The sequence below is a fragment of the Coregonus lavaretus genome, assembly GCF_964263955.1.
Source record: "Coregonus lavaretus genome assembly, chromosome: 38".
NCBI lineage: Eukaryota > Metazoa > Chordata > Actinopteri > Salmoniformes > Salmonidae > Coregonus > Coregonus lavaretus.
This window is the reverse complement of record NC_140025.1, coordinates 14,861,233-14,888,899: the sequence shown is the minus strand read 5'-3', so window position 1 is coordinate 14,888,899 and position 27,667 is coordinate 14,861,233. Positions and strand designations below refer to the sequence as shown.

The window sequence follows — 27,667 nt, the reverse complement described above, 5'->3', positions numbered from 1 at the left end:
GTAGCCTCCAACTGCTCTTAAACACTAGTAAAACTAAATGCATGCTTTTCAATCGAACACTGCTGGCACCCGCCCACCCGACTAGAATCACCACTCTTGACGGGTCTGACCTAGAGTATGTGGACAACTACAAATACCTAGGTGTCTGGTTAGACTGTAAACTCTCCTTCCAGACTCACATAAAGAATCTCCAATCCAAAGTTAAATCTAGAATCGGCTTCCTATTTCGCAACAAAGCCTCCTTCACTCATGCTGCCAAACATGCCCTCGTAAAACTGACTATCCTACCGATCCTTGACTTCGGCGATGTCATTTACAAAATAGCCTCCAACACTCTACTCAGCAAATTGGATGTAGTCTATCACAGTGCCATCCGTTTTGTCTCCAAAGCCCCATACGCTACCCACCACTGTGACCTGTACGCTCTTGTTGGCTGGTCCTCACTACATGTTCGTCGTCAAACCCACTGGCTCCAGGCCATCTATAAATCACTGCTAGGCAAATCCCCGCCTTATCTTAGCTCATTGGTCACCATAGCAGCACCCACCCGTAGTCTGCGCTCCAGCAGGTATATCTCACTGGTCATTCCCAAAGCCAACACCTCCTTTGGCCGCCATTCCTTCCAGTTCTCTGCTGCCAATGACTGGAACGAATTGCAAAAATCTCTGAAGCTGGAGACTCTTATCTCCCTCACTAACTTTAAGCATCAGTTGTCAGAGCACCTTACCGATCACTGCACCTGTACACAGCCCATCTGAAATTAGCCCACCCAACTACCTCATCCCTATATTGTTATTTATTTTGCTCTTTTGCACCCCAGTATCTCTATTTGCACATAATCTCTTGCACATCTATCATTCCAGTGTTAATACTATTGTAATTATTTTGCACTATAGCCTATTTATTGCCTTACCTCCATAACTTGCTACATTTGCACACACTGTATATATATTTTCTGTTGTATTTTTGACTTTATGTTTTTTACCCCATATGTAACTCTGTGTTGTTTTTATCGCACTGCTTTGCTTTATCTTGGCCAGGTCGCAGTTGTAAATGAGAACTTGTTCTCAACTGGCTTACCTGGTTAAATAAAGGTGAAATAAAAAAATAAAAAAAATGAATGTAAAAGCGACAAATATGTACATCACACATATTGACGTTTGTAATTGTGAAGATTTGACGTATAATGGCAATATGTCAGTAAATGTTACATATTTGGCCTATTACCTTAGTATATTATCTAGTGATGGGCACTAATATGGAAAATCCATACTAATATATCAGTTGAATGTTTTTCTATATGATATCGATATACAGTGGGGAGAACAAGTATTTGATACACTGCCGATTTTGCAGGTTTTCCTACTTACAAAGCATGTAGAGGTCTATAATTTTTATCATAGGTACACTTCAACTGTGAGAGACGGAATCTAAAACAAAAATCCAGAAAATCACATTGTATGATTTTTAAGTAATTAATTTGCATTTTATTGCATGACATAAGTATTTGAAACATCAGAAAAGCAGAACTTAATATTTGGTACAGAAACCTTTGTTTGCAATTACAGAGATCATAAGTTTCCTGTAGGTCTTGACCAGGTTTGCACACACTGCAGCAGGGATTTTGGCCCACTCCTCCATACAGACCTTCTCCAGATCCTTCAGGTTTTGGGGCTGTCGCTGGGCAATACGGACTTTCAGCTCCCTCCAAAGATTTTCTATTGGGTTCAGGTCTGGAGACTGGCTAGGCCACTCCAGGACCTTGAGATGCTTCTTACGGAGCCACTCCTTAGTTGCCCTGGCTGTGTGTTTCGGGTCGTTGTCATGCTGGAAGACCCAGCCACGACCTATCTTCAATGCTCTTACTGAGGGTAGGAGGTTGTTGGCCAAGATCTCGCAATACATGGCCCCATCCATCCTCCCCTCAATACGGTGCAGTCGTCCTGTCCCCTTTGCAGAAAGGCATCCCCAAAGAATGATGTTTCCACCTCCATGCTTCACGGTTGGGATGGTGTTCTTGGGGTTGTACTCATCCTTCTTCTTCCTCCAAACACGGCGAGTGGAGTTTACACCAAAAAGCTCTATTTTTGTCTCATCAGACCACATGACCTTCTCCCATTCCTCCTCTGGATCATCCAAATGGTCATCGGCAAACTTCAGACGGGCCTGGACATGCGCTGGCTTGAGCAGGGGGACCTTGTGTGCGCTGTAGGATTTTAATCCATGACGGCGTAGTGTGTTACTAATGGTTTTCTTTGAGACTGTGGTCCCAGCTCTCTTCAGGTCATTGACCAGGTCCTGCCGTGTAGTTCTGGGCTGATCCCTCACCTTCCTCATGATCATTGATGCCCCACGAGGTGAGATCTTGCATGGAGCCCCAGACCGAGGGTGATTGACCGTCATCTTGAACTTCTTCCATTTTCTAATAATTGCGCCAACAGTTGTTGCCTTCTCACCAAGCTGCTTGCCTATTGTCCTGTAGCCCATCCCAGCCTTGTGCAGGTCTACAATTTTATCCCTGATGTCCTTACACAGCTCTCTGGTCTTGGCCATTGTGGAGAGGTTGGAGTCTGTTTGATTGAGTGTGTGGACAGGTGTCTTTTATACAGGTAACGAGTTCAAACAGGTGCAGTTAATACAGGTAATGAGTGGAGAACAGGAGGGCTTCTTAAACAAAAACTAACAGATATGTGAGAGCCGGAATTCTTACTGGTTGGTAGGTGATCAAATACTTATGTCATGCAATAAAATGCAAATGTATTACTTAAAAATCATACAATGTGATTTTCTGGATTTTTGTTTTAGATTCCGTCTCTCACAGTTGAAGTGTACCTATGATAAAAATTACAGACCTCTACATGCTTTGTAAGTAGGAAAACCTGAAAAATCGGCAGTGTATCAAATACTTGTTCTCCCCACTGTATATTGGTTTTATAAAATCATGTGTTCACACTTTTCTGTTCACTTCCACGGCTCTGTGAAGTCCAGACAAGTGCTTGTTGATTGCCCATTGGACCAGATGTGAATGTTCTGGGAGCCTAAACTTACAGTTTAAATAAATCCATTCACCACAAATTCGCCCATCAGCAGGCAATTAAGTCACTAAGTTGAGAGCCCGTGAGAAGGTCTGTGAGAGGGGTTTGTGCATGCAGGAACTGTTTTTACATAATAGTGTAAGTTAACAGGAAGGATAAACCAATATCATAATATGTGTTAGGTTCTAAATAAACAGAGTAAAAACTAAAGGACAACTAGGAAAACTCAAACCAAGTTTATTCACCCACTGGGTCACACAGCTGCATCAGACAAAGACATATACACACAAGTACTGGTATTTAAACCTTCCTGCTATGCTGAGTCTCCTCCATACACATCTGGACAGCCAATACATATCTGTTGCTAGACAGGACTTTAGTGATGCCTGTTCTTTCTCACTTCATCTGACCTGGCCTCGGCCCAAATTCCTCACTCCTCCCCAACTCGCAGCTGTCCTGTTGACTTGTACCAGACTGTGGCCTTTCCTTTCCATAGGATACCTGATGTCTAACAATAACACGTTCTGACAGAAGGTAAACATTCTGCGTTTCCCTCGCTCCCTCAGTGACATGATTAAGGATATTTCAAGTTTATAAGTCAGAACCCATCATATGCCTTCCATATATCGATATCAAATGCAAATAAACCAATATCACGATATGCCTTGCTCTTATCGATATCAAGCTAAATCTATATCATATTGAATTATCAATATTGGTGCCCACCACTAATATTACCTTACTCCCCTTTCCCACTATGTGTCCAGATGACCTTTGTCCCCCTGGCTGGGACGGTCTGATCTGTTGGCCTCAGGGATCCCCCGCAGCGCTAACCAAGGTCCCCTGCCCCAGCTACATCTACGACTTCAACCATCAAGGTATTGGGGTATAGATAGGCAACACACTTGCTATATTCATGGGGTCAGATTTACTAAGCGTTTGCACCAGGTGCAAAGTTTGCAACCATTTTTTTTAGAAAGGTATAAAACCCCAAAACAAATCTTCATTTACACTTTACCTTAAAGCTAGAATATTTAGTTGCTATATCCATTTTTGAAATTAATTATATATACATTTTAGTCATTTAGCAGACGCTCTTATCCAGAGCGACTTACAGTTAGTGAGTGCATACATTATTTATTTTTCATACTGGCCCCCGTGGGAAACGAACCCACAACCCTGGCGTTGCAAACGCCATGCTCTACCAACTGAGCTACATCTCTGCCGGCCATTCTCTCCCCTACCCTGGACGACACTGGGCCAATTGTGCGCCGCCCCATGGGTCTCCCGGTCGCGGCCAGCTACGACAGAGCCTGGATTCGAACCAGGATCTCTAGTTTACTCATTGATTCTTGAAGAATATACACTGAGTATACAGTCGTGGTCAAAAGTTTTGAGAATGACACAAGTATTGGTCTTCACAAAGTTCGCTGCTTCAGTGTTATGAGATATTTTTGTCAGATGTTACTATGGTATACTGAAGTATAATTACAAGCATTCCATAAGTGTCAAAGGCTTTTATTGACAATTACATTAAGTTTATGCAAAGAGTCAATATTTGCAGTGTTGACCCTTCTTTTTCAAGACCTCTGCAATCCGCCCTGGCATGCTGTCAATTAACTTCTGGGTCACATCCTGACTGATGGCAGCCCATTCTTGCATAATCAATGCTTGGAGTTTGTCAGAATTTGTGGGTTTTTGTTTGTCCACCCGCCTGTTGAGGATCGACCACAAGTTCTCAATGGGATTAAGGTCTGGGGAGTTTCCTGGCCATGGACCCAAAATGTTGATGTTTTGTTCCCCGAGCCACTTAGTTATCACTTTTGCCTTATGGCAAGGTGCTCCATCATGCTGGAAAAGGCATTGGTCGTCACCAAACTGTTCTTGGATGGTTGGGAGAAGTTGCTCTCAGAGGATGTGTTGGTACCATTCTTTATTCATGGCTGTGTTCTTAGGCAAAATTGTGAGTGAGCCCACTCCCTTGGCTGAGAAGCAACCTCACACATGAATGGTCTCAGGATGCTTTACTGTTGGCATGACACAGGACTGATGGTAGCGCTCACCTTGTCTTCTCCGGACAAGGTGTTTTCCGGATGCCCCAAACAATCGGAAAGGGGATTCATCAGAGAAAATGACTTTACCCCAGTCCTCAGCAGTCCAATCCCTGTACCTTTTTCAGAATATCAGTCTGTCCCTGATGTTTTTCCTGGAGAGAAGTGGCTTCTTTGCTGCCCTTCTTGACACAAGGCCATCCTCCAAAATATGCAAATTGCCATCATCAAAACTGAGGCAGCAGACTTTGTGAAAATGAGTATTTGTGTCATTCTCAAAACTTTTGACCACGACTGTACAAAACATTAAGAACACCTACTCTTTCTATGACATGACCAGATGAATCCAAGTGAAAGCTATGATCTCTTATTGATGTAACTTGTTAAATCCGCTTCAATCAGTGTAGATGAAGGGGAGGAGACAGGTTAAAGAAATATTTTTAAGCCTTGAGACAATTGAGACCTGGATTGTGTATGTGTGCCATTCAGAGGGTGAACGGGCAAGACAAAAAATGTAAGTGCCTTTGAACGGGGTATGGTAGTAGGTGCCAGGTGCACTGGTTTGTGAACTGCAACGCTGCTGGGTTTTTCACGCTCAACAGTTTCCCGTGTGTGTCAAAAATAGTCCACCACTCAAAGGACATCCAGCCAACTTGACACAATTGTGAGAAGCATTGGAGTCAACATGGACCAGCATCCCAAGCAATGTACACGTAATGGATTTGACATATTGAATGGTTTGATGAGCATGAAAACGATGTAAACCATATCCCATGGCCGTCTCACTCACCAGATCTCAGCCCAATTGAACACTTATGGGAGATTCTGGCACGGCGCCTGAGACAGTGTTTTCCACCACCAACAAAACACCATATGATAGAATTTCTTGTTGGAGAATGGTGTCGCATCCCTCCAATAGAGGTACAGACACTTGTAGAATCCATTCTAAGTTGCATTGAAGCTGTTCTGGCTCGTGGTGGCCCAACGCCCTATTAAGACGCTTTATGTTGGTGTTTCCTTTGTTTTGGCAGTTACCTGTATGTTGCAATGTAAATGACCAGACCGTGTATGTCTGGTGTATGTGTCTGGTGTGTGTGTGTCTGTGTGCCTGTGTCTGTGCCTGTGCCTGTGTGTATGTCCAGGCCATGCATACAGGAAATGTGATGTCAACGGTTCCTGGGTTTCTGTGGAGTGGTTGAACCGAACGTGGTCCAATTATTCTGACTGCTTAAGATTCCTTTTACCTGGTCAAGAGGAGGAAAAGGTAATCCCAATCACCACTTCAGTCACACCAAAGATTCCAATTAACATTGTTGTGGTTGCAGACTTGACTCATGACAATTCTTGAGTTGCTCTGACTCACGCTAAAAGCGGAGCTACACTGGGGCGTCGGGAAAACAGTAGGTTTTTAGCTTCTATGCTAGACGCCTACAGTGAGGGAAAGAAGTATTTGATCCCCTGCTGATTTTGTACGTTTGCCCACCGACAAAGAAATTATCAGTCTATAATTTTAATGGTACATTTATTTGAACAGTGAGAGACAGAATAACAACAAAAAAATCCAGAAAGACGCATGTCAAAAATGTTATAAATTGATTTGCATTTTAATGAGGGAAATAAGTATTTGACCCCCTCTCAATCAAAAAGATTTCTGGCTCCCAGGTGTCTTTTATACAGGTAACGAGCTGTGATTAGGAGCACACTCTTAAAGGGAGTGCTCCTAATCTCAGTTTGTTACCTGTATAAAAGACACCTGTCCACAGAAGCAATCAATCAATCAGATTCCAAACTCTCCACCATGGCCAAGACCAAAGAGCTCTCCAAGGATGTCAGGGACAAGATTGTAGACCTACACAAGGCTGGAATGGGCTACAAGACCATCGCCAAGCAGCTTGGTGAGAAGGTGACAACAGTTGGTGCGATTATTCGCAAATGGAAGAAACACAAAATAACTGTCAATCTCCCTCGGCCTGGGGCTCCATGCATGATCTCACCTCGTGGAGTTGCAATGATCATGAGAACGGTGAGGAATCAGCCCAGAACTACACGGGAGGATCTTGTCAATGGTCTCAAGGCAGCTGGGACCATAGTCACCAAGAAAACAATTGGTAACACACTACGCCGTGAAGGACTGAAATCCTGCAGTGCCCGCAAGGTCCCCTTGCTCAAGAAAGCACATATACATGCCCGTCTGAAGTTTGCCAATGAACATCTGAATGATTCAAAGGAGAACTGGGTGAAAGTGTTGTGGTCAGATGAGACCAAAATGGAGCTCTTTGGCATCAACTCAACTCGCCGTGTTTGGAGGAGGAGGAATGCTGCCAATGACCCCAAGAACACCATCCCCACCGTCAAACATTGAGGTGGAAACATTATGCTTTGGGGGTGTTTTTCTGCTAAGGGGACAGGACAACTTCACCGCATCAAAGGGACGATGGACGGGGCCATGTACCGTCAAATCTTGGGTGAGAACCTCCTTCCCTCAGCCAGGACATTGAAAATGGGTCGTGGATGGGTATTCCAGCATGACAATGACCCAAAAGACACGGCCAAGGCAACAAAGAAGTGGCTCAAGAAGAAGCACATTAAGGTCCTGGAGTGGCCTAGCCAGTCTCCAGACCTTTATCCCATAGAAAATCTGTGGAGGGAGCTGAAGGTTCGAGTTGCCAAACGTCAGGCTCGAAACCTTAATGACTTGGAGAAGATCTGCAAAGAGGAGTGGGACAAAATCCCTCCTGAGATGTGTGCAAACCTGGTGGACAACTACAAGAAACGTCTGAACTCTGTGATTGCCAACAAGGGTTTTGCAACCAAGTACTAAGTCATGTTTTGCAGAGGGGTCAAATACTTATTTCCCTCATTAAAATGCAAATCAATTTATAACATTTTTGACATGCGTTTTTCTGGATTTTTTTGTTGTTATTATGTCTCTCACTGTTCAAATAAACCTACCATTAAAATTATAGACTGATCATGTCTTTGTCAGTGGGCAAACGTACAAAATCAGCAGGGGATCAAATACTTTTTTCCCTCACTGTAACAGCCGGCGTGAACAGTGTAACAGGCCTGTAAGATATCAATTTCTCTCAAGCAGGACTTCTTTGACCGGCTGTACGTCATGTACACCATTGGATATGCGCTGTCCTTCATCTCTCTTCTAGGGGCCATTGTCATCATAGGCTACTTCAGGTAAGACAGCCTTGTGTCCCAACATTTGGTCCTTTCTCCAGAAGTGTGCACTTGTGTACTCCTCCTCACAAATATTTGTTTTTTCTTATTCAGTCTATGAAAGGAAGTGAACAAGTGCAGACTTTGGGAGAAAGGACATTATTGGGGCACAGATGTATAGCCATAAGTAATTTCAGGAGACGCATAGACCATTGCAGAACAGACATGTTCCCTAGGATCAGGGTTCACTTCAATGAAACATTTTTGCTGCTCTATCCACCTGTGTAAATGCCACTGATGTCATACAGCACTGGGCCTCATCTGTTCATCACCATTTTCCAAAAACAGCCTCACAATAAATGATAAGTAAAAGTAAATATCCTGGCCAATCCTCTTGACTCATCTCCAAATTCTCTGGGATATGCCATCACCAAGATGAAAAAAAAATGCATTACCTGAAGACACACTGGGAACACCATGTCATTTCAACGTGGAAATTTGGGTAATATTTGGTTGAGACGTTTATCAATGAGATTTCAATCTTTATTCACCCACTCAAAAAAACTGCCAGAGGTTTGTTGAATTCCCAATGTGTTATCACTATGCTTTCAACCATCTAAAAGTACAACCAAATTCCAATGGAAAAACAATGTTAGAATTTTGGTTTAGTTGTCATCTAAATGTGTTATCACTGCGCTTTCAACCATTTAAAAGCACAACAAATGGGAATACAATGTCATATATTTTGTATTTATACAATAAGTTAATGTGTTATCACTATGCTTCATCTAATAGTACATCCAAATGATCTGGATTGCATATGAGATTACATGAAAAGTACATATTGCAAGTGATCAATGCTGTTCAAGATTCTGCACAGATTATTATAGCAATTGTAAAGATCTCCACAGACCTGCGACCTTTGCATGCTATCTTGAACATGTACACTTTCTTTGATTACATAAGAAGACATTTATAGTTACAGTAGGCTAACCTCAAAATTTGGCCATGGACGTGTTACTAATTTTAAGGTTGAATAAACACTGTTACATTAGTTTATAAGATAACCTTAACTTTAGGCTATTTGCTGTATTACAAAATTATTATTGAATTTTGTTTGGTTGACAACACAGCCAAATATCAACATTTTAAAGGATATCTAATGCTTGGATAGTTTCATCTGAGCCACTGGCATAATCCTATTCTTTAACCTTTATTTTTGGTTTAGAATCCAACATATCATTTGTTAACTTGTCGAAAAGTTAACAGGCTATTTACTGTATTGCAAAACTGAATTGTGTTTGGTTGTCAACACAACCAAATATCAACATTTAATGAGATGTATCTTTTGTGCCACTGACTTAGTCTGGCCTTATTCCCAGTTTGTCTACAAATTAATAATTGATATGTTGGTTTCACATCTCCAACTCAACCAAAAATCTAAGTTAAAGAATAGGACTACCATAATTCCCTAATAACAGAGCAAAACACGCTTTGTACAAGTTAAAGAATAGGACTAAATCAAATTAAACTTTATTTAATGTGCATTTAAAGTTTAATTAGACTAGATTTAGTCCTATTCTTAAACTTAGATTTTTGGTTGAGTTGGATATGTGAATCCAACATATCAATGATTTTCATTATGAGTTGTCAATGTCATTGTCACGGTTCAGACAGACGACCAGAGGACCACAATTGCGTCACACCAGAAAGTTTATTAAAACTTAAGGGAAAAGGGAAGTAGGGAGTGAATGAAGGCTCCAGGGGTAACAGGGATCCCGTCCAATGTGCTGGGTCTGTGCCCCCCCCAGTGGCAGCGATGCGTCCTATGAAGCCGGTGGTGGGTGGTCCAGAAGTCCTGGGGGGGGGAGACACAGACACAACAGGGCGGAATGAAACAAGGCAGCAGTACAGTTCAAGGGAAATCCAAAATACGTAGTAGCAAGGCAGAAGGCTGGTCAGAGTTACCGGGATTGAAGAGTAGTCAGGAGTCGATATGGCAGAAGCAGGTCTGGATCTCCTGGGGCAGAAGAGTATCCAAAAATCAGGCAGGTCCGGGGTCACAAAACCAGGGTGAGCCAGAAGCGCGAGCAAACAGGTTCCGGGTGTGAGCTTTGCAGACGATCTGACACCGGAGAGCTGAAAGACAGGGCCTTAAATACTGGGAGAGGTAGTGGGTAATGCAGCGCAGCTGGCAGAGTAATTAGAGCAGAGCAGAGCAGGGACAGGTGGAGCTAGTTAGGCTGAGTAGAGAGAGTGGTGAGCAGAGTGGAAGAAAATTAAGGTGGTAACCCGGTGGAGTGAGAGGCTCATGACAGAACCCCCCCCCCCCAAGGGACGGCCCCAGAAGTCCCAAGAGCAACACCACGCCGGGCGGGAGGAGGGGAGCCGGAGGAGGGCTAGAACTCCTCCGAACGGTCCGAGTGAACGTCCTCATCCTCGGAGGAAGCCGGAGGGCCGTGGTCGGGAGATGGGACAGGTCCCGAGACAGGATCAGGCACAGGACAGGAAGCCGAGCGGGCAGGACGGTCAGGGACCCCTCTGGGGCGGCCCCTACGGATTGCAGGTTGATCAGGATGCCGTTGGTGGAAAGCGGTGATGAGAGTCCTATCCACAATCCGACTAGCTGGCACCCAGGTCCTTTCCTCAGGTCCATAGCCCTCCCAGTCAATGAGGTACTGGAGACCCCTACCCCTCCGTCTGGACCGAAGCAGGCGGCGGACGGTGTAAACCAGACCACCATCGACGAGCCGTGGAGGAGGAGGACAAGGCGCAGCAGGGACCAGCGGACTCTCATGGATGGGCTTAATCTTAGACACATGGAAAGTGGGGTGCACCCTCAGGGAATTAGGCAGTTGGAGCCGGACAGCAGTTGGGCTAATCACTCTTATGATAGGGAATGGGCCAATGAACCGAGGTGCCAGCTTCTGCGACTCCACCCTGAGTGGCAGGTTCTTCGATGACAACCACACCCTTTGACCAACATGGTAGGTGGGAGCAGGAATTCTCCGACGGTTGGCCCCGGTAGTGTAGCTGGCAACGGATCTGAGGAGTGTGGCTCGGGCTTGTGACCAGGTGCGGCGACATCGACGGGCAAAAGCAAGTGCAGATGGGCAAGTAACCTCCTCTTCCTGGCTGGCAAATAGAGGAGGCTGGTATCCATAAACACATTGGAAAGGGGACATACCGATGGCAGAGCAGGTCAGTGAATTGTGTGCGTACTCCACCCATGTCAATTGCTGCGACCAGGAGTGGGGGTTGCGTGAAGTCATGCATCGCAGTGCCTTCTCGAGCTCCTGATTAGCCCGCTCTGACTGCCCATTGGATTGGGGATGGAATCCGGAAGTCAGACTGACTGTGGCTCCCAGCAGGTGACAGAACTCCTTCCAAAAAGCGGAGGAGAATTGTGGACCACGGTCAGAAACTACATCCTTTGGCAGTCCGTGGATCCGGAAGACGTGTTCCAGGACCACCTGGGCGGTCTCCTTGGCGGTTGGGAGCTTGGGGAGGGGAATGAAGTGTGCCATCTTGCTGAAACGGTCAACTATGGTGAGAATGACGGTCATGCCACTTGAAGGGGGCAGCCCCGTGACAAAGTCAAGGGCGATGTGAGACCAGGGACGTCTGGGCACAGGCAGGGGCTGCAGCAATCCGGCTGGGGGCTGGCAGGACGACTTGTGTTGGTTGCAGATGGGGCAGGCTTGGACGAATTCCCGTACATCCTTTCTCAGAGAGGGCCACCAGAACCTCTGGGCGAGCAGGTTGTAAGTGCGGGTGGAGCCAGGGTGACAAGCTAGGCGGGAGTCATGTCCCCACTGAACGACCTGGGACCTCAGGTCTTCGGGGACAAAAAGGCGGTCAGCTGGGCAAGTGCTGGGACCTGGCTGGTTACGGAGAGCCTCCAGCACCTGTTCCTCAACAGCCCAGGTCAGAGCTGCAACGATGCAGGGACTTGGCAGAATCGACACAGGGTCCTTGGAGGGGGTGTCATCCTTCTGGAATTGACGGGAGAGGGCGTCTGGCTTGGTGTTGCGTGATCCAGGCCGGTATGACAGAGTGAAATTAAACCTGGTGAAGAACAGGGCCCAGCGGGACTGCCTGGAGTTCAACCGTTTGGCCGTGCGGATGTACTCCAAGTTCTTATGATCGGTCCAAACGAGAAATGGAATGGTGGACCCCTCCAGCCAGTGACGCCACTCCTCCAAGGCAAGCTTCACAGCCAGCAGCTCACGGTTCCCTATGTCGTAATTGCACTCAGAGGGGGACAACCGACGTGAGAAAAAGGCACAGGGATGGAGCTTCCTATCCTCCGCAGCCCACTGAGAAATCACAGCACCAACTCCCACATCCGAGGCGTCCACCTCCACAATGAATTGCCGGTCCACATCAGGCATCTGGAGGATGGGAGCGGAGGTGAACCTCACCTTGAGGGTACTGAAGGCTTTGTCGGCTGCTGGGGTCCAGGTGAAGGGTTGCTTGGTGCTGGTTAGAGCAGTGAGAGGGGCAGCAACGGTACTGTAGTTCCGGATAAACTTTCTGTAGAAGTTAGCAAACCCCAGAAACTGTTGCAGCTTCTTTCTGTTCTCCGGAACTGGCCATGAAGTGACTGCTGATACTTTGGCAGGATCCATTTGGATACTTCCCTCTGCCACTATGTACCCCAGGAAGGCCACTGTCTTGACGTGAAACTCACATTTCTCTGCCTTGGCGTAGAGGGAATTCTCCAGAAGACGATGAAGGACTTGCTGGACATGGCGGGTGTGTTCAGACAGGTTTCTGGAGTAGATTAAGATGTCATCCAGGTAAACGAAGACAAACTTGTTTAACATGTCCCGCAGTACATCATTCACTAGAGCCTGGAACACAGCAGGAGCATTGGTGAGGCCAAAAGGCATAACCAGATACTCGTAGTGGCCTGTTGGTGTATTGAATGCGGTTTTCCATTCATCTCCCTCCCGGATCCGCACTAGGTGGTAAGCGTTTCTGAGATCCAACTTGGTAAAAACAGTGGCTCCCTGGAGCAACTCAAAAGCAGAGGTGAGCAGAGGCAGAGGGTAACGGTTTTTCACTGTGATGTCGTTGAGTCCCCTGTAGTCGATGCAGGGGCGAAGAGATCCGTCCTTCTTCCCCACAAAGAAGAAGCCAGCACCAGCAGGAGATGAAGATGAACGGATTAATCCTGCGGACAGAGAGCCATTGATGTAGTCCTCCATGGACTTTCTTTCAGGAGCAGACAACGAATAAAGACGACCCTTTGGAGGGGCTGTTCCAGGGAGGAGGTCGATGGCACAGTCGTACGGTCGGTGAGGGGGCAGAGATGTGGCTCTTGCTTTGTTAAACACCTCTCTGAGACCATGGTAGCATTCTGGGACATTGGAGAGGTCAGGAGCGGAGTTAGTAGGTACTGGCCGAGGGGGTAGTGCGGCAGCAAGCAGGCAGGTTCGGTGGCAGTCCTCTCCCCACTCCCTGATCACCCCGGTCACCCAGTCGAGCTGAGGGTTGTGCCGGCGGAGCCATGGGTAACCCAGGATGAGGGGTTGGCCTGGAGAGGGGAGCAGGTGAAACTGGATAGTTTCTTGATGGTTTCCGGACAGACCCATCGAGACCGGGGCCGTGACATGAGTGACCGATCCGAGTAAGTGTCCGTCCAGTGCCCGGGCAGGAATAGGAGGTGTCAAACGGAGGTTCTCCAGTCCCAGTTGGCGTGCCAGCTTGATGTCCATTATGTTGGCTTCGGCGCCAGAATCCACCAGAGCAGCCAGGGTGTGAGTTGAGTCAGAGAGGCGGAGGTGAACTTGCAGCAGGGGTTTGCGGTCGGAGGACTGGATGGTCATTGAACTCAACCGGACTCCCCCTATGCCCGGTGAGCTTCGGCCCTTTAAAGGGCAGGTTACCACACGATGTCCATCACCTCCACAATAGAGGCAGAGGTTTGAGGTGAAGCGGCGCTGGCGCTCTGCAGGAGTGAGAGAGGCTCGCCCAATCTCCATAGGCTCAGACTGATCAAGCTGACCTGGGTGAGTGGCAGTAGATGACAGGAGCCCAGTCGGATCTCTCCGAATGCCGGTAGTAGGTGGACCTTGGCGCCCCCTCTCACGACGACGGGTCTGTATCCTTCTGTCGATCCTGACAGTCAGTGCGATGGCTTCATCAAGAGTGGAAGGCAGTTCATGGGAGACCAACTCGTCCTTGATATAGTCAGCCAAACTATGGAAGAACGCGTCCACCAACGATGGTGTGTTCCAAGAACTTCGTCTAGCCAGGGTTCGGAAGTCGATGGAATGGTCTGCGACTGTACGTCTGCCTTGTCGAATACTGAACAGTTCACGAGACGCCTCTGCGGTTGGTGAATCCAGGTCAAACACCTTCAGCATCTCCTCAGCAAACAGGTCGAAGGTTGCACATGCGGGGGTTTGACGTTCGAACTCTGCTGTTCCCCAGAGTCGAGCTCGGCCCGTCAGGTGAGTGATGGCATACCCAACTTTAGCCCACCTCCGTGGCGAAGGTCCTTGGCTGCAAGGAGAACTGAAGTCGGCAGCTAGTCAGGAATGGCCGGACCTGGGTTGAGTCGCCGTTGAACCGCTCGGGGTTTCCAATCTTGGGTTCCGGAGCAGCGGCTGCAATGACCGGGACAGGTAACTCGGGGGCAGGGCTGGTGGGCAGACTGGCTGGGGTAAGGTTGGTGAGGAGTTGAATGATCATGGCGAGTTGTTGTTGCTGCTGCTGGAACTGCTGCTCATGCTCATCGGTTTCCATGTCGGGGAAAGTGTGCGCTGAGTCCATAATGGTCAGATCGTACTGTCACGGTTCAGACAGACGACCAGAGGACCACAATTGCGTCACACCAGAAAGTTTATTAAAACTTAAGGGAAAAGGGAAGTAGGGAGTGAATGAAGGCTCCAGGGGTAACAGGGATCCCGTCCAATGTGCTGGGTCTGTGCCCCCCCCAGTGGCAGCGATGCGTCCTATGAAGCCGGTGGTGGGTGGTCCAGAAGTCCTGGGGGGGGGAGACACAGACACAACAGGGCGGAATGAAACAAGGCAGCAGTACAGTTCAAGGGAAATCCAAAATACGTAGTAGCAAGGCAGAAGGCTGGTCAGAGTTACCGGGATTGAAGAGTAGTCAGGAGTCGATATGGCAGAAGCAGGTCTGGATCTCCTGGGGCAGAAGAGTATCCAAAAATCAGGCAGGTCCGGGGTCACAAAACCAGGGTGAGCCAGAAGCGCGAGCAAACAGGTTCCGGGTGTGAGCTTTGCAGACGATCTGACACCGGAGAGCTGAAAGACAGGGCCTTAAATACTGGGAGAGGTAGTGGGTAATGCAGCGCAGCTGGCAGAGTAATTAGAGCAGAGCAGAGCAGGGACAGGTGGAGCTAGTTAGGCTGAGTAGAGAGAGTGGTGAGCAGAGTGGAAGAAAATTAAGGTGGTAACCCGGTGGAGTGAGAGGCTCATGACAGTCATGAATGCAATTAGAGAAGAAAGTATTACTCTCAATCATCTTCCCTCAGTATTTCATCACAGATGCTATAAAAAAACACAGTACACTGTAAAACAAACTCAAATGGTCTGAGGAAACTGATTGCGGTGAACCATTTTGATTTTAAAAAACGTGGAATTGAGTGTATTTTACTAAATTCAGGTTATTTTATTCAATTCAGGTTACTCAAAGCAGTTAGGTTTTATAATGTATATGTATTAACAGTACATTTCCAAATTCCTCTCAACACGATAAACTAGGTTTGAATGCCAAAACAAAAATATAGATGCATAGAATTTCTCTCTAGGTTTCTACCTATGTTTCTTCCTTCTAGGGAGTTTTTCTTAGCCACTGTGCTTTTGCTAATGCTTAGCTTGCTCTTTGGGGTTTAGGCCGGGTAAAGCACTTTTTGACAACTGCTGATGTAAAAGGGTTTAATAAAATACATTTCATTGATTGAATAGATTGTTGAGTCCTGAGTGTTTTACCCCTGTCTGCCTGCCATGCAGACGCCTCCACTGCACTAGGAACTACATCCACATGCACCTATTTGTGTCCTTCATGCTGCGTGCCGCCAGCATCTTTGTCAAAGACAAGGTGGTCCACACCAACGGAGGTCTGCAGGAGTTTGACACAGCTCTCATGGACAACTACAAGACCATCTCTGCTATGCCCGTTGACAACTCCCAGTTTGTGAGTACAATAATGTTCTTCCCTTCAACTTCAAGGTCAGTTTGTTGTATGAAATGCACTTCAATGCTTGCTCTCAAGTGTCATCGCAAAGAAAAATAAATAACAGCACAACATAGGGGGGTCGATAAATACACATCGAAAATCTAAATCAAATATTATTACATTTACATTTTAGTAGACACTCTTATCCAGAGCGACTTACAGTTAGTGAGTGCATACATTTTTTATACTGGCCCCCCGTGGGAATCGAACCCACAACCCTGGCGTTGCAAGCGCCATGCTCTACCAAGTGAGCTACATGGGAGCGTACACATATTTACCAGATGTTATTGTGGGTGTAGCGAAATGCCTGTGTTCCTTGATCCAACAGTGTAGTAATATCTAACAATACACACACATTTAAAAGTTAAATAATGGAATTAAGAAATATATCAATATTAGGGTAATCACTGTCGGAGTCCGGAGTATAAATATATATACAGTACCAGTCAAAAGTTTGGACACACCTACTCATTCAAGGGTTTTTCTTTATTTTTACTATTGTCTATATTGTAGAATAATAGTGAAGACATCAAAACTATGAAATAACACATATGGAATCATGTAGTAACCAAAAAAGTGTTAAACAAATCAAAATATATTTTATATTTGAGATTCTTCAAATAGCCACCGTTTGCCTTGATGACAGCTTTGTACACTCTTGGCATTCTCTCAACCAGCTTCACCTGGAATGCTTTTCCAACCATCTTGAAGGAGTTCCCACATATGCTGAGCACTTGTTGGCTGCTTTTCCTTCACTCTGCGGTCCGACTCATCCCAAACCATCTCAATTGGGTTGAGGTCGGGGGATTGTGGAGGCCAGGTCATCTGATGCAGCACTCCATCACTCTCCTTCTTGGTAAAATAGCTCTTACACAGGAGGTGTGTTGGGTCATTGTCCTGTTGAAAAACAAATGATAGTCCCACTAAGCCCAAACCAGATGGGATGGCGTATCGCTGCAGAATGCTGTGGTAACCATGCTGGTTAAGTGTGCCTTGAATTCTAAATAAATCACAGACAGTGTCACCAGCAAAGCACCCCCACACCATAACACCACCTCCTCCATGCTTTACGGTGGGAACTACACATGCAGAGATCATCCGTTCACCCACACCGCGTCTCACAAAGACACGGCGGTTGGAACCAAAAATCTCAAATTTGGACTCCAGACCAAAGGACAAATTTCCACCGGTCTAATGTCCATTGCTCGTGTTTCTTGGCCCAAGTAGGTCTCTTCAACTTATTGGTGTCCTTTAGTAGTGGTTTCTTTGCAGCAATTCGACCATGAAGGCCTGTTTCACACAGTCCCCCCTGAACAGTTGATGTTGAGATGTGTCTGTGACTCTGTGAAGCATTTATTTGGGCTGCAATTTCTGAGGCTGGTAACTCTAATGAACTTATTCTCTGCAGCAGAGGTAACTCTGGGTCTTCCATTCCTGTGGCGGTCCTCATGAGAGCCAATTTCATCATAGCGCTTGATGGTTTTTGCGACTGCACTTGAAGAAACGTTAAAAGTTCTTGAAATGTTCCGTATTGACTGACCTTCATGAGTAATGATGGACTGTCATTTCTCTTTGCCTCTTTGAGCTGTTCTTGCCATAATATGGACTTGGTCTTTTACCAAATAGGGCTATCTTATGTATACACCCCCTACTTTGTCACAACACAACTGATTGGCTCAAACGCATTAAGAAGGAAATAAATTCCACAAATTAACTTTTAAGAAGGCACACCTGTTAATTGAAATGCATTCCAGGTGACTACCTCATGAAGCTGGTTGAGAGAATGCCAAGAGTGTGCAAAACTGTCATCAAGAAAAAGGGTGACTATTTGAAGAATGACTATAACACACTATATACATATGAAGTGGGTAAAACAGTGTTCAATTTCTATGTACATCAGCCTCTAAGGTGCTGGGTTGAGTAACCGGGTGGTAGCCGGCTAGTGACAGTGACTAAGTTCAGGGCAGGTTCTGGGCAGAGGCCGGCTAGTGGTGACTATATAAACAGTCTGATGGCCTTGAGATAGAAGCTGTTTTTCAGTCTCTCGGTCCCAGCTTGGATGCACCTATACTGACCTCGCCTTCTGGATGATAGCGGGGTGAACAGGCCGTGGCTCGGGTGGCTGAGGTCCTTGATGATCTTCTTGGCCTTCCTGTGATACCGGCTGCTGTAGATAACCTGGAGGGCAGGCAGTGTGCCCCCGGTGATGCGTTGGGCAGACCGCACCACCCTCTGGAGAGCCCTGCGGTTGTGGACGGTGCAGTTGTCGTACCAGGCGGTGATACAGCCTGACAGGATGCTCTCAATGGTGCATCTGTAAAAGTTTGTGATAGTCTTAGGGGCCAAGCCGAATTTCTTCAGCCTCCTGAAGAACTGTCTGTCTGTGTGGGTGGACCATTTCAGATTGTCAGTGATGTGTACGGCGAGGAACTTGAAGCTTTTAACCTTCTCCACTGCGTCCCCGTCGATGTGGATGGGGGCGTGCTCCCTCTGCTGTCTCCTAAAGTCAACGATCAGCTCCTTCGTTTTGTTGACGTTGATGGAGAGGTTATTTTCCAGGCACCACTCCGCCAGGGCCCTCACCTCCTCCCTGTAGACTGTCTCGTTGTTGTTGGTAATCAGGCCTACCACTGTTGTGACGTCAGCAAACTAGATGATTAAGTTGGAGATGTGCGTGGCCACGCAGTCATGGGTGAACAGGGAGTACAGGAGGGGGCTGAGCATGCACACTTGTGGAGCCCCTGTGTTGAGGATCAGCGTAGTGGAGGTGTTGTTGCCTACCGCCAGGAAGTCTAGGACCCAGCACAGGGTTCAGACCCAGGGCCCTGAGCTTAATGATGAGCTTGTAGGGTACTATGGTGTTGAAGGCTGAGCTGTAGTCAATGAACAGCATTCTTACATAGGTATTCCTCTTGTCCAGATGGGATAGGGCAGTGTGCAGGCGATTGCGTCATCCGTGGATCTATTGGGGCGGTATGCAAATTGCAGTGGGTCTAGGGTGTCGGGTAATGTGGAGGTGATATGTGTTCCTTAACTAGACTGCACTTCATAATGGCAGAAGTGAGTGCTATGGGGCGATAGTCAATTGTGTTGTTTCCCGCCATTCGTTCATTTTGGTACTCTGATTATCAGCTGTAGTCAAACACGTGAGTCTAGAAAGACAATTCTCTTCAGTGTGCAACGAATTCATCCTAGTGAATGTATATTAGATATATGAAATCCTGGCGTTTACAGCATACATTTTAGAAATGTCACATACTATATATCTTTCGGTTTTTGCATACCCAATCAGAGTACTATTTAGAACGCAAGTAGGGGTATTCAGACAGGCCCAGAGACTTGTCTTTTTCCATATTTGTATCTTTATTTAGATAGTTCAGAATGTAGACGTATAGTTTGTGGAGGGGAGAAAGTGGCTGGGGTGGGGATTCAAACCCATGTCACTCCTATACGTGCATGTAGATCGCTGCCGCAAGTAACCAATGTTTTTGATAATGTTGAGGACCTTGCGGTGGCAACGCCATATGACTTTAACAGAAAACAACAATGCATCAGTCATTTTCTGTGTCGTCCTCATAATCCTTAGCTTGAACTGAACTCTCTATACAAATATCCATCATCACGACAGACCAACATCAGGTAAAGAGAATAACATTCAAAGGTTTTTCTTTTCCGAGAACTTAATTTATTATTACTAGAAAAACATACTATTTAGTTAACTATCTAGTTTGTATTACTAGAAAAACAAATACTATTCACTCAGCAGGTAAATCATGACAAACATAATACAGATGTGACAATTTGTGCATAGATGAACAAACATCTGTTTGCAGCTAAAACTGTAGGCACCAACACATCTGATATCCCTACTATGACTAATAATTCAATCAGTCGGGATATGTTTTGTCGTCACAAAGCATTCTGTGTGGTTCAGCTCGTGTGGCTAGGCTAACAATCACATCCTTTCATTTGTGCTTTATTGACAGATAGATTAGAGTGGGAGATAAGTGACGAGGAGGAGACACAGTGAGAAGGGAGCATGCAGGGATTGAACCCTGGTTGCCGGCAGGGGGGGTGCATACTGTATGTGTATGGAGCCGAAAGTGTTACCACTGGACCACAGCTCTGCACTACAGGATGTTTTAACAAGCTGTTGTTTTTACCAGGTTGGATGCAAGATCACTGTGCTGCTCTTCATTTATTTCCTGGCAACCAACTACTACTGGATCCTGGTAGAGGGGCTGTACCTCCACAGCCTCATCTTCATGGCCTTCTACTCGGACACCAAATACCTGTGGGGCTTTACCATGATTGGATGGGGTGAGCTGCTCTGCCGTCTTAGAAACGCATGCAGTCATCCAATCACCACAGCGCTCATGTTGTTGACGGCCACCTGTTAATATAGCTGTTATTCAAAACAGGAAAAGCACTCACACATATCAGTTTGCTTGTTGCAGGTGCATGGGAATAATTTAATATCTTAAAAGAATAAAAAATCCCACTGCTCTTGCCAGTATCAATTAAATGTATTCAGCATACTGAATCTTGTAAGATCTTGAGACCGCAGTAATCAATCATTGTCCTCTCTAATTCCAGGTGTCCCTGCTCTCTTTGTCGCCGCCTGGGCTGTTGTCCGGGCAACGCTGGCAGACGCACGGTGGGTGAGAGTGACACTCAACCTCCTCCTTCACCTACCATATCCATGTTCCACAGACACCTCCAGCAACACAGGAGAGGAGCCCAGCGTAGCATGCAGGACCCTGTTGAGATGAACTGCATCAGCTGTGTAGGCTCCCCGCAATCATCTGGTTTGGAAATAGGAGCGCCGATATGATGCAGTACTCTTGTTCTCAGTCACAGTCAGCGGCCTACTTGCCTTATTGTTGCAGCTGTACACCTTTGACACGACAACGTTACACTTTTTTTAGCCTCTTCTCACAGCCGCTGTGCATGCGGAGCGCCCTGAGTCTGGCAAGAGAGACTACACGTTTGTTGCACGACGACATACTGTTTTGAGAGCAGTAAGGAACTCCTGCAGTACAAATGTACTCTAATCTCACTCTCTCTCTCTCTCTCTCTAAACAGATGCTGGGAGTTAAGTGCGGGTAACATTAAATGGATCTATCAAGTTCCCATCCTTACAGCCATTGGTGTAAGTGACATCAATTGCAGTAAAAAACATGATAATGCCTCTCCCTAATTCATCATTCATAGCCAGAATCCGGTAGTTTGCATCCATTACTAGAAAGTTACATTGCTAACTCATATCTTGGTTTAAAAAAAAGCTTTTTATTTTCTATACAGCTCCCTAGTGTACAGTATACCTTCCTCCTGCTCCTTAGTGGCCTAGTGACTCCCTAGTGTACAGTATACCTGTCCCTGCTCCATAGTGACTCCCTAGTGTACAGTATACCTGTCCCTGCTCCATAGTGACTCCCTAGTGTACAGTATAACTGTCCCCTACCTGAGTACCTAAGCCTAGTGTATACACTCTCAAACTGACACCACCGGCTCAGCCTCAGCAGAGATACATACATTTCCATCTCTTTCAATACTATTGCTCTTAACCTGCCGCATGAGGTGGACCAAGGACTTAGGTTATCCAAATGGAATACAGTCTACAGCCCTGCCTTACGATTAAAATGTAATCTCATCCAAACCTTTGATGATACAAGTTCAATGATATCATGGTTGAAATTACATGATTAGAGATAATGGTGAGGGAGTTAATTTGATATGCTGTGTATCAATGCCCAGAATCTTGTTTATTTATTTATCTTTATTGAGACCGAAATGACAGAGGGGGCGACAGGCAGGTGGGATTAACAGATTCAACGGTTGGAGTGGGGATTGAAACCCAGTATCCGGCAGAGAGAGGAATACAGTGCATTCGGAAAGTATTCAGACCCCTTGACTTTTTCCACATTACAGCCTTATTCTAAAATTGATGAAATTATTATTTTTCCCTCATTTCACACAATACCCCATAATGACAAAGCAAAAACAGGTTTTTAGACATTTTTGCACATTTATTAAAAATAAAAAAACAGATACCTTATTTACATAATGTAGCGGGTGATTTTGGACGGAGTCAGGCGCAGGAGGGTAAATCACAGAATAAATGGTTTATTTGGCAATACAGCGGTACGCAGCAATGCGTAAAACACTCCAGTGCGGAAAAACGGTGCACTGGGGAAAACAAGGCACACGGGTGAATATCCCGGCGATACACAATACAATATAGCTCCACCGAGCTAATGTAACCTCCACAATAAACAAAGACAAGGGGGGGCAGAGGGAATACTTATACAGGTACTGATGAGGAAATATGAACCAGATGTATAATAAACAAGACAAAACAAATAGAATGATGAGATGAGACGCGGCAGTAGCTAGAAGGCCGGTGACGACGAAAGGCCGAAGCCTGCCCGAACAGGAGAGGAGGCAGCTTCGGAGGAAGTTGTGACAGTAACCCCCCCCCCCCCCCCCCTTGCAATGCGCTGGCACCGGCCTCGGGGACGGCCAGGAGGACGCGGAGCAAGGCGAGGAGGGACCTCCCGCACCTCAGACTCCTGGAGCGGACCAGCCACCACCGGCCTGAGGAGAGACACGTGAAACGAGGGGTTAATACAGTAATCAGGAGGGAGTAGTAACCTATACGTACCCTCGTTTACTCTCCTCAGGACTTTGAACAGCCCCACAAACCGCAGGCTCAGCTTCCAGAAGAGCAGGCGGAGGGGCAGATTCCGGGTCGAGAGCCAGACCCGATCACCCGGTACAAAGACCGGGGCCTCACTGCGGTGGTGGTCAGCGTTGGGCTTCTGGCGACACACAGCGCGCTTGAGGTGGACGTGGGCAGCGTTCCACGTCTCCTCCACGCGCCGAAACCAGTCATCTACCGCAGGAGCTTCGGTCTGGCTCTGATGCCACGGTGCCAGGACCGGCTGATAACCTAAAACACATTGAAATGGAGATAGGTTAGTGGAGGAGTGGCGGAGAGAGTTCTGGGCATATTCGGCCCCTGGCAAGAACACCGACCACTCCCCCGGCCAGTCCTGGCAGTAGGACCGCAGGAACCTACCCACATCCTGATTCACCCGTTCCACCTGCCCATTAGACGGGTGAAACCCAGAGGTCAGGCTGACCGAGACCCCCAGACGTTCCATGAACGCCTTCCAGATCTTAGATATAAACTGGGGACCCCGGTCAGACACTATGTCCTCTGGCACCCCGAAGTGCCGGAAGACGTTAGTAAACTTGGCTTCCGCAGTTTGCAGGGCCGTGGGGAGACCGGGCAGAGGAAGGAGGCGGCAGGCTTTAGAAAAGCGGTCCACAACAACCAGGATGGTGGTGTTACCCTGAGAGAGGGGAAGATCATTTAGGAAATCAAACGACAAGTGGGACCATGGCCGTTGTGGAAATGGTAAGGGATGTAACTTACCCGCTGGGAGGTGCCTAGGTGCCTTACTCTGGGCGCACACCGAGCAGGAGGAGACATACACCCTCACGTCCTTAGCCAAGGTAGGCCACCAGTACTTCCCTGTCAAGCGGTGCACTGTACGGCCGATACCTGGGTGACCAGAGGAGGGGGACGTGTGTGCCCAATAGATCAGACGATCACAGACAAGAGACGGCACATACCACAGCCCAGCTGGGCACTGAGGTGGAGATGGCTCTGTGCATAACGCCCGCTCTATGTCCGCGTCCACTGCCCACACTACCGGCACCACAATGCAGGAGGCCGGGAGTATTGGGGTGTTGTCTATGGGCCTCTCCTCTGTGGCGTACAGCCGTGACAGTGCGTCTGCCTTCACATTCTTAGTACCTGGTATGTATGACAACGTGAAATCAAACTGGGTGAAGAACAAGGCCCACCTGGCCTGGCGAGGGTTCAGCCTCCTCGCTGCCCGGATGTACTCCAGGTTACGGTGGTCAGTCCAGACAAGGAGAGGGTGTTTCGCCCCCTCGAGCCAGTGCCTCCACGCGGTCAGGGCTCTGACAACAGCCAACAGCTGTGGGATCTGAGGAAGGAGACGGACTGTTGGAAGAACAGACACTTTTCTGCCTTGTCATAAAGGTCATGTTCCAACAGTTGGCCCAGCACTCTGCGAACCAGGGACACATGCTCGGCGCGCGTAGCGGAATACACCAGAATGTCATCGATGTAGACCACCACACCGCGACCAAGCATGTCACGAAACACCTCGTTCACAAAGGACTGGAAGACGGATGGAGCATTCATCAACCCGTACGGCATCACCAGCTATTTGTAATTCCCAGTGGTTGTGCTGAATGCTGTCTTCCACTCGTCCCCTTCCGGGACACGCACCAGGTTGTACACACTCCGGAGATCTCATTTCGTGAAGAAGCGCGCCCCATGCATTGATTCGATAACAGAGGAGATGAGTGGTAGAGGGTAACTATAGCGAATGGTCGTTTGATTAAGTGCCCGGTAATCAATGCAAGGGCGCAGACCTCCGTCTTTCTTCTTCACGAAAAATAAACTTGAGGAGGCGGGTGAAGTGGAGCGACGTATGAACCCCTGGCGCAGGGACGTATGTCTCCATAGCCTCCATTCAGCCTGCGACAGGGGATAGACATAACTCCTGGGAGGCACAGCGTCTAACCAGAGGTTTATCGCGCAATCCCCCGCCTGATGAGGTGGTTATTTGGTCGCCTGCATTTTGGAAAACGTGTGCGCCAAGTCGAGGTATTCAGGGGGAATGTGCACGGTGGAGGTAGTGTTTGGACTTTCCACCGTGGTTGCACCAATGGAAACAGCTAGACACCTACCCTGACACTCTCGCGACCACCCCGTGAGAACCCTTTGTGGCCATGAGAAGGTGGGGTCGTGTAGTGCGAGCCAGGGAAGACCCAACACAACAGGGAAATCAGGGGACTCAATAATATAAAAAGTGATTTGCTCCCTATGGGTCTCCTGCATAATCATCGTGACTGGTGCTGTAACCTCCCTAACAAAACCTGACCCTATTGGTCGACTGTCAAGTGCTTTGATGGGCAATGGAATGGGTAGGGGAACCAATGTGATACATAACCTATTAGCTAAAGACCTGTCCATAAAGTTCCCAGCTGCACCTGAATCGACCAGCGCCTTATACTGGGGAACTACCGTGTGCTCAGGGAAGTTGACGTGTATGGTGAAGTGCGCAGCAGAGGGCTCTGAACGAGTGTGGGTTTACGCTACCTGGGGTGACGCGAGAGTACCCTGCCTGCCGCCTCCAGATCCAGAAGAATTCTGACGACAACGTGCAGCAGAATGTCCTCTCTTGCCACAAGAGTGACACTGGATCTGTCGTCCTCCGTTCTCCCAGATCGTTGCACCACGCAGCTCCATCGGAATGTAATCCGGGTTGCAGGGGGGTGAAACAGGCAGGCCCCTTCCAGGATGTCCTCTGGAAGCCAGCAGGTTGTCCAACCGGATGGCCATGTCCACCAGCTGGTTGAAAGTCAACATGGTATCCCGGCAGGCTAGCTCCCTTCAGACGTCCTCCCGCAGGCTGCACCGGAAGTGGTAGATGAGGGCCCGCTTGTTCCACCCGGACCCCGCCGCTATAGTTCTAAACTCCAGGGCAAAGTCTTGCGCGGTCCTCGTCCCTTGCCTCAGATGGACCAGGTGCTCGCCGGCCTCTCTTCCTTCAGGGGGATGATCGAAGACTACCCGGAAGAGGCGAGCGAACGCCCCATAGTTGTCCAACGCGTCTCCTCCTTCACTCCCGACCGCTTTGGCCCACTCCAGGGCTTTCCCCGAGAAGCAGGAGACGAGGGCAGACACCTTCTCCCGCTCCGAGGGAGCCGGGCTGATGGTGCGAAAATAGAGGTCCAGCTGCAGGAGGAATCCCTGGCAGCGGGCCGCTGTCCCGTCGTACTCCCTCGGTCGGGATAGGTGATTCCCTCTGGGTGCTGGGGTGTGGGTGTCTGGATTTGGTCGCTCAGCTGGTCTCGAAGGGTCAGGTCCTCTCCTCTCCAGGCGTCAAGACGACCTGGAGAACCCGATCCATCGCTTTGCCCAAGCTGGCTAGCATGTTGGAATGCTCCCGGACCCGCTCCACGACTCCAGGCATATTCCCGTTTCCTGCTGACTCCATGCTGTTGGGTGTGTCATTCTGTAGCGGGTGATTTTGGACTGAGTCAGGCGCAGGAGGGTAAATCACAGAATAAATGTTTTATTCAGCAATAGAGCGGTACGCAGCAATGCATAAAACACTCCAGTGCTTACTCCACTTACTGCTGGCTCAGTAAAAGGCACATGACAGCCCGCTTGGAGTTTGCCAAAAGGTACCTAAAGACTCTCAGACCATGAGAAACAAGATTCTCTGGTCTGATGAAACCAAGATTGAACGTCACGTCTGGAGGAACCTGGCACCATCCCTACGGTGAAGCATGCTGGTGGCAGCATCATGCGGTGGGGATGTTTTTCAGCGGCAGGGACTAGGAGACTAGTCAGGATCGAGGCAAAGATTAACAGAGCAAAGTACAGAGAGATCCTTGATGGAAACCTGCTCCAGAGCGTCTCAGGACCTCAGATTGGGGCGAAGGTTCACCTTCCAAGAAGACAATGTTCGTAAGCACACAGCCGAGACAACGCAGGGGTGGCTTCGGGACAATTCTCTGAATGTCCTTGAGTGGCCCAGCCAGAGCCCGGACTTGAACCCGATCGAACATCTCTGGAGAGCCCTGAAAATAGCTGTGTAGCGACGCTCCCCATCCAACCTGACAGAGCTTGAGAGGATCTGCAGAGAAGAATGGGAGAAACTCCCAAATACAGGTGTGCCCAGCTTGTAGCGTCATACCCAAGAAGACTCGAGGCTGTAATCGCTGCCAAAGGTGCTTCAACAAAGTACTGAGTAAAGGGTCTGAATACTCATGTAAATGTGATATTTCCGTTATTAAAATAAATATAACAAAAATATAAAACCCTGTTTTTGCTTTGTCATTATGGGGTATTGTGTGTAGATTGATGAGGGGGGAAAAACAATTTAATCAATTTTAGCGTAACAAAATGTGGAAAAAGTCACGGGGTCTGAATACTTTCCAAATGCACTGTGTATGTCTAAGCCGGGAGCTAGACCACGGGTACTGCACAATTCTTTTTTCTATCCAGGCTCCAGAGAGTGAGAATGCCAAAGCAGTGGTTCAGACCTTTTAAATGATGTGCTGATAGAGCCTCTCATTATATTATA

At 47.6% G+C, this 27,667-nt stretch overlaps 1 protein-coding gene across 1 annotated transcript in view; it reads left to right on the top strand.

Moving 5' to 3' along the window:
- Positions 1-27,667, top strand: part of LOC311111988 (parathyroid hormone 2 receptor-like) — a 52,537-nt gene that overhangs the window by 8,414 nt on the left and 16,456 nt on the right. Inside the window, exons 3-9 of the mRNA XM_084154939.1 lie at positions 3,803-3,913; positions 6,229-6,350; positions 8,181-8,275; positions 16,241-16,424; positions 20,633-20,786; positions 21,063-21,123; positions 21,552-21,618. Coding sequence (XP_084011065.1) covers positions 3,803-3,913; positions 6,229-6,350; positions 8,181-8,275; positions 16,241-16,424; positions 20,633-20,786; positions 21,063-21,123; positions 21,552-21,618 — 794 coding nt within the window. The remainder of the gene's footprint in view (positions 1-3,802; positions 3,914-6,228; positions 6,351-8,180; positions 8,276-16,240; positions 16,425-20,632; positions 20,787-21,062; positions 21,124-21,551; positions 21,619-27,667) is intronic.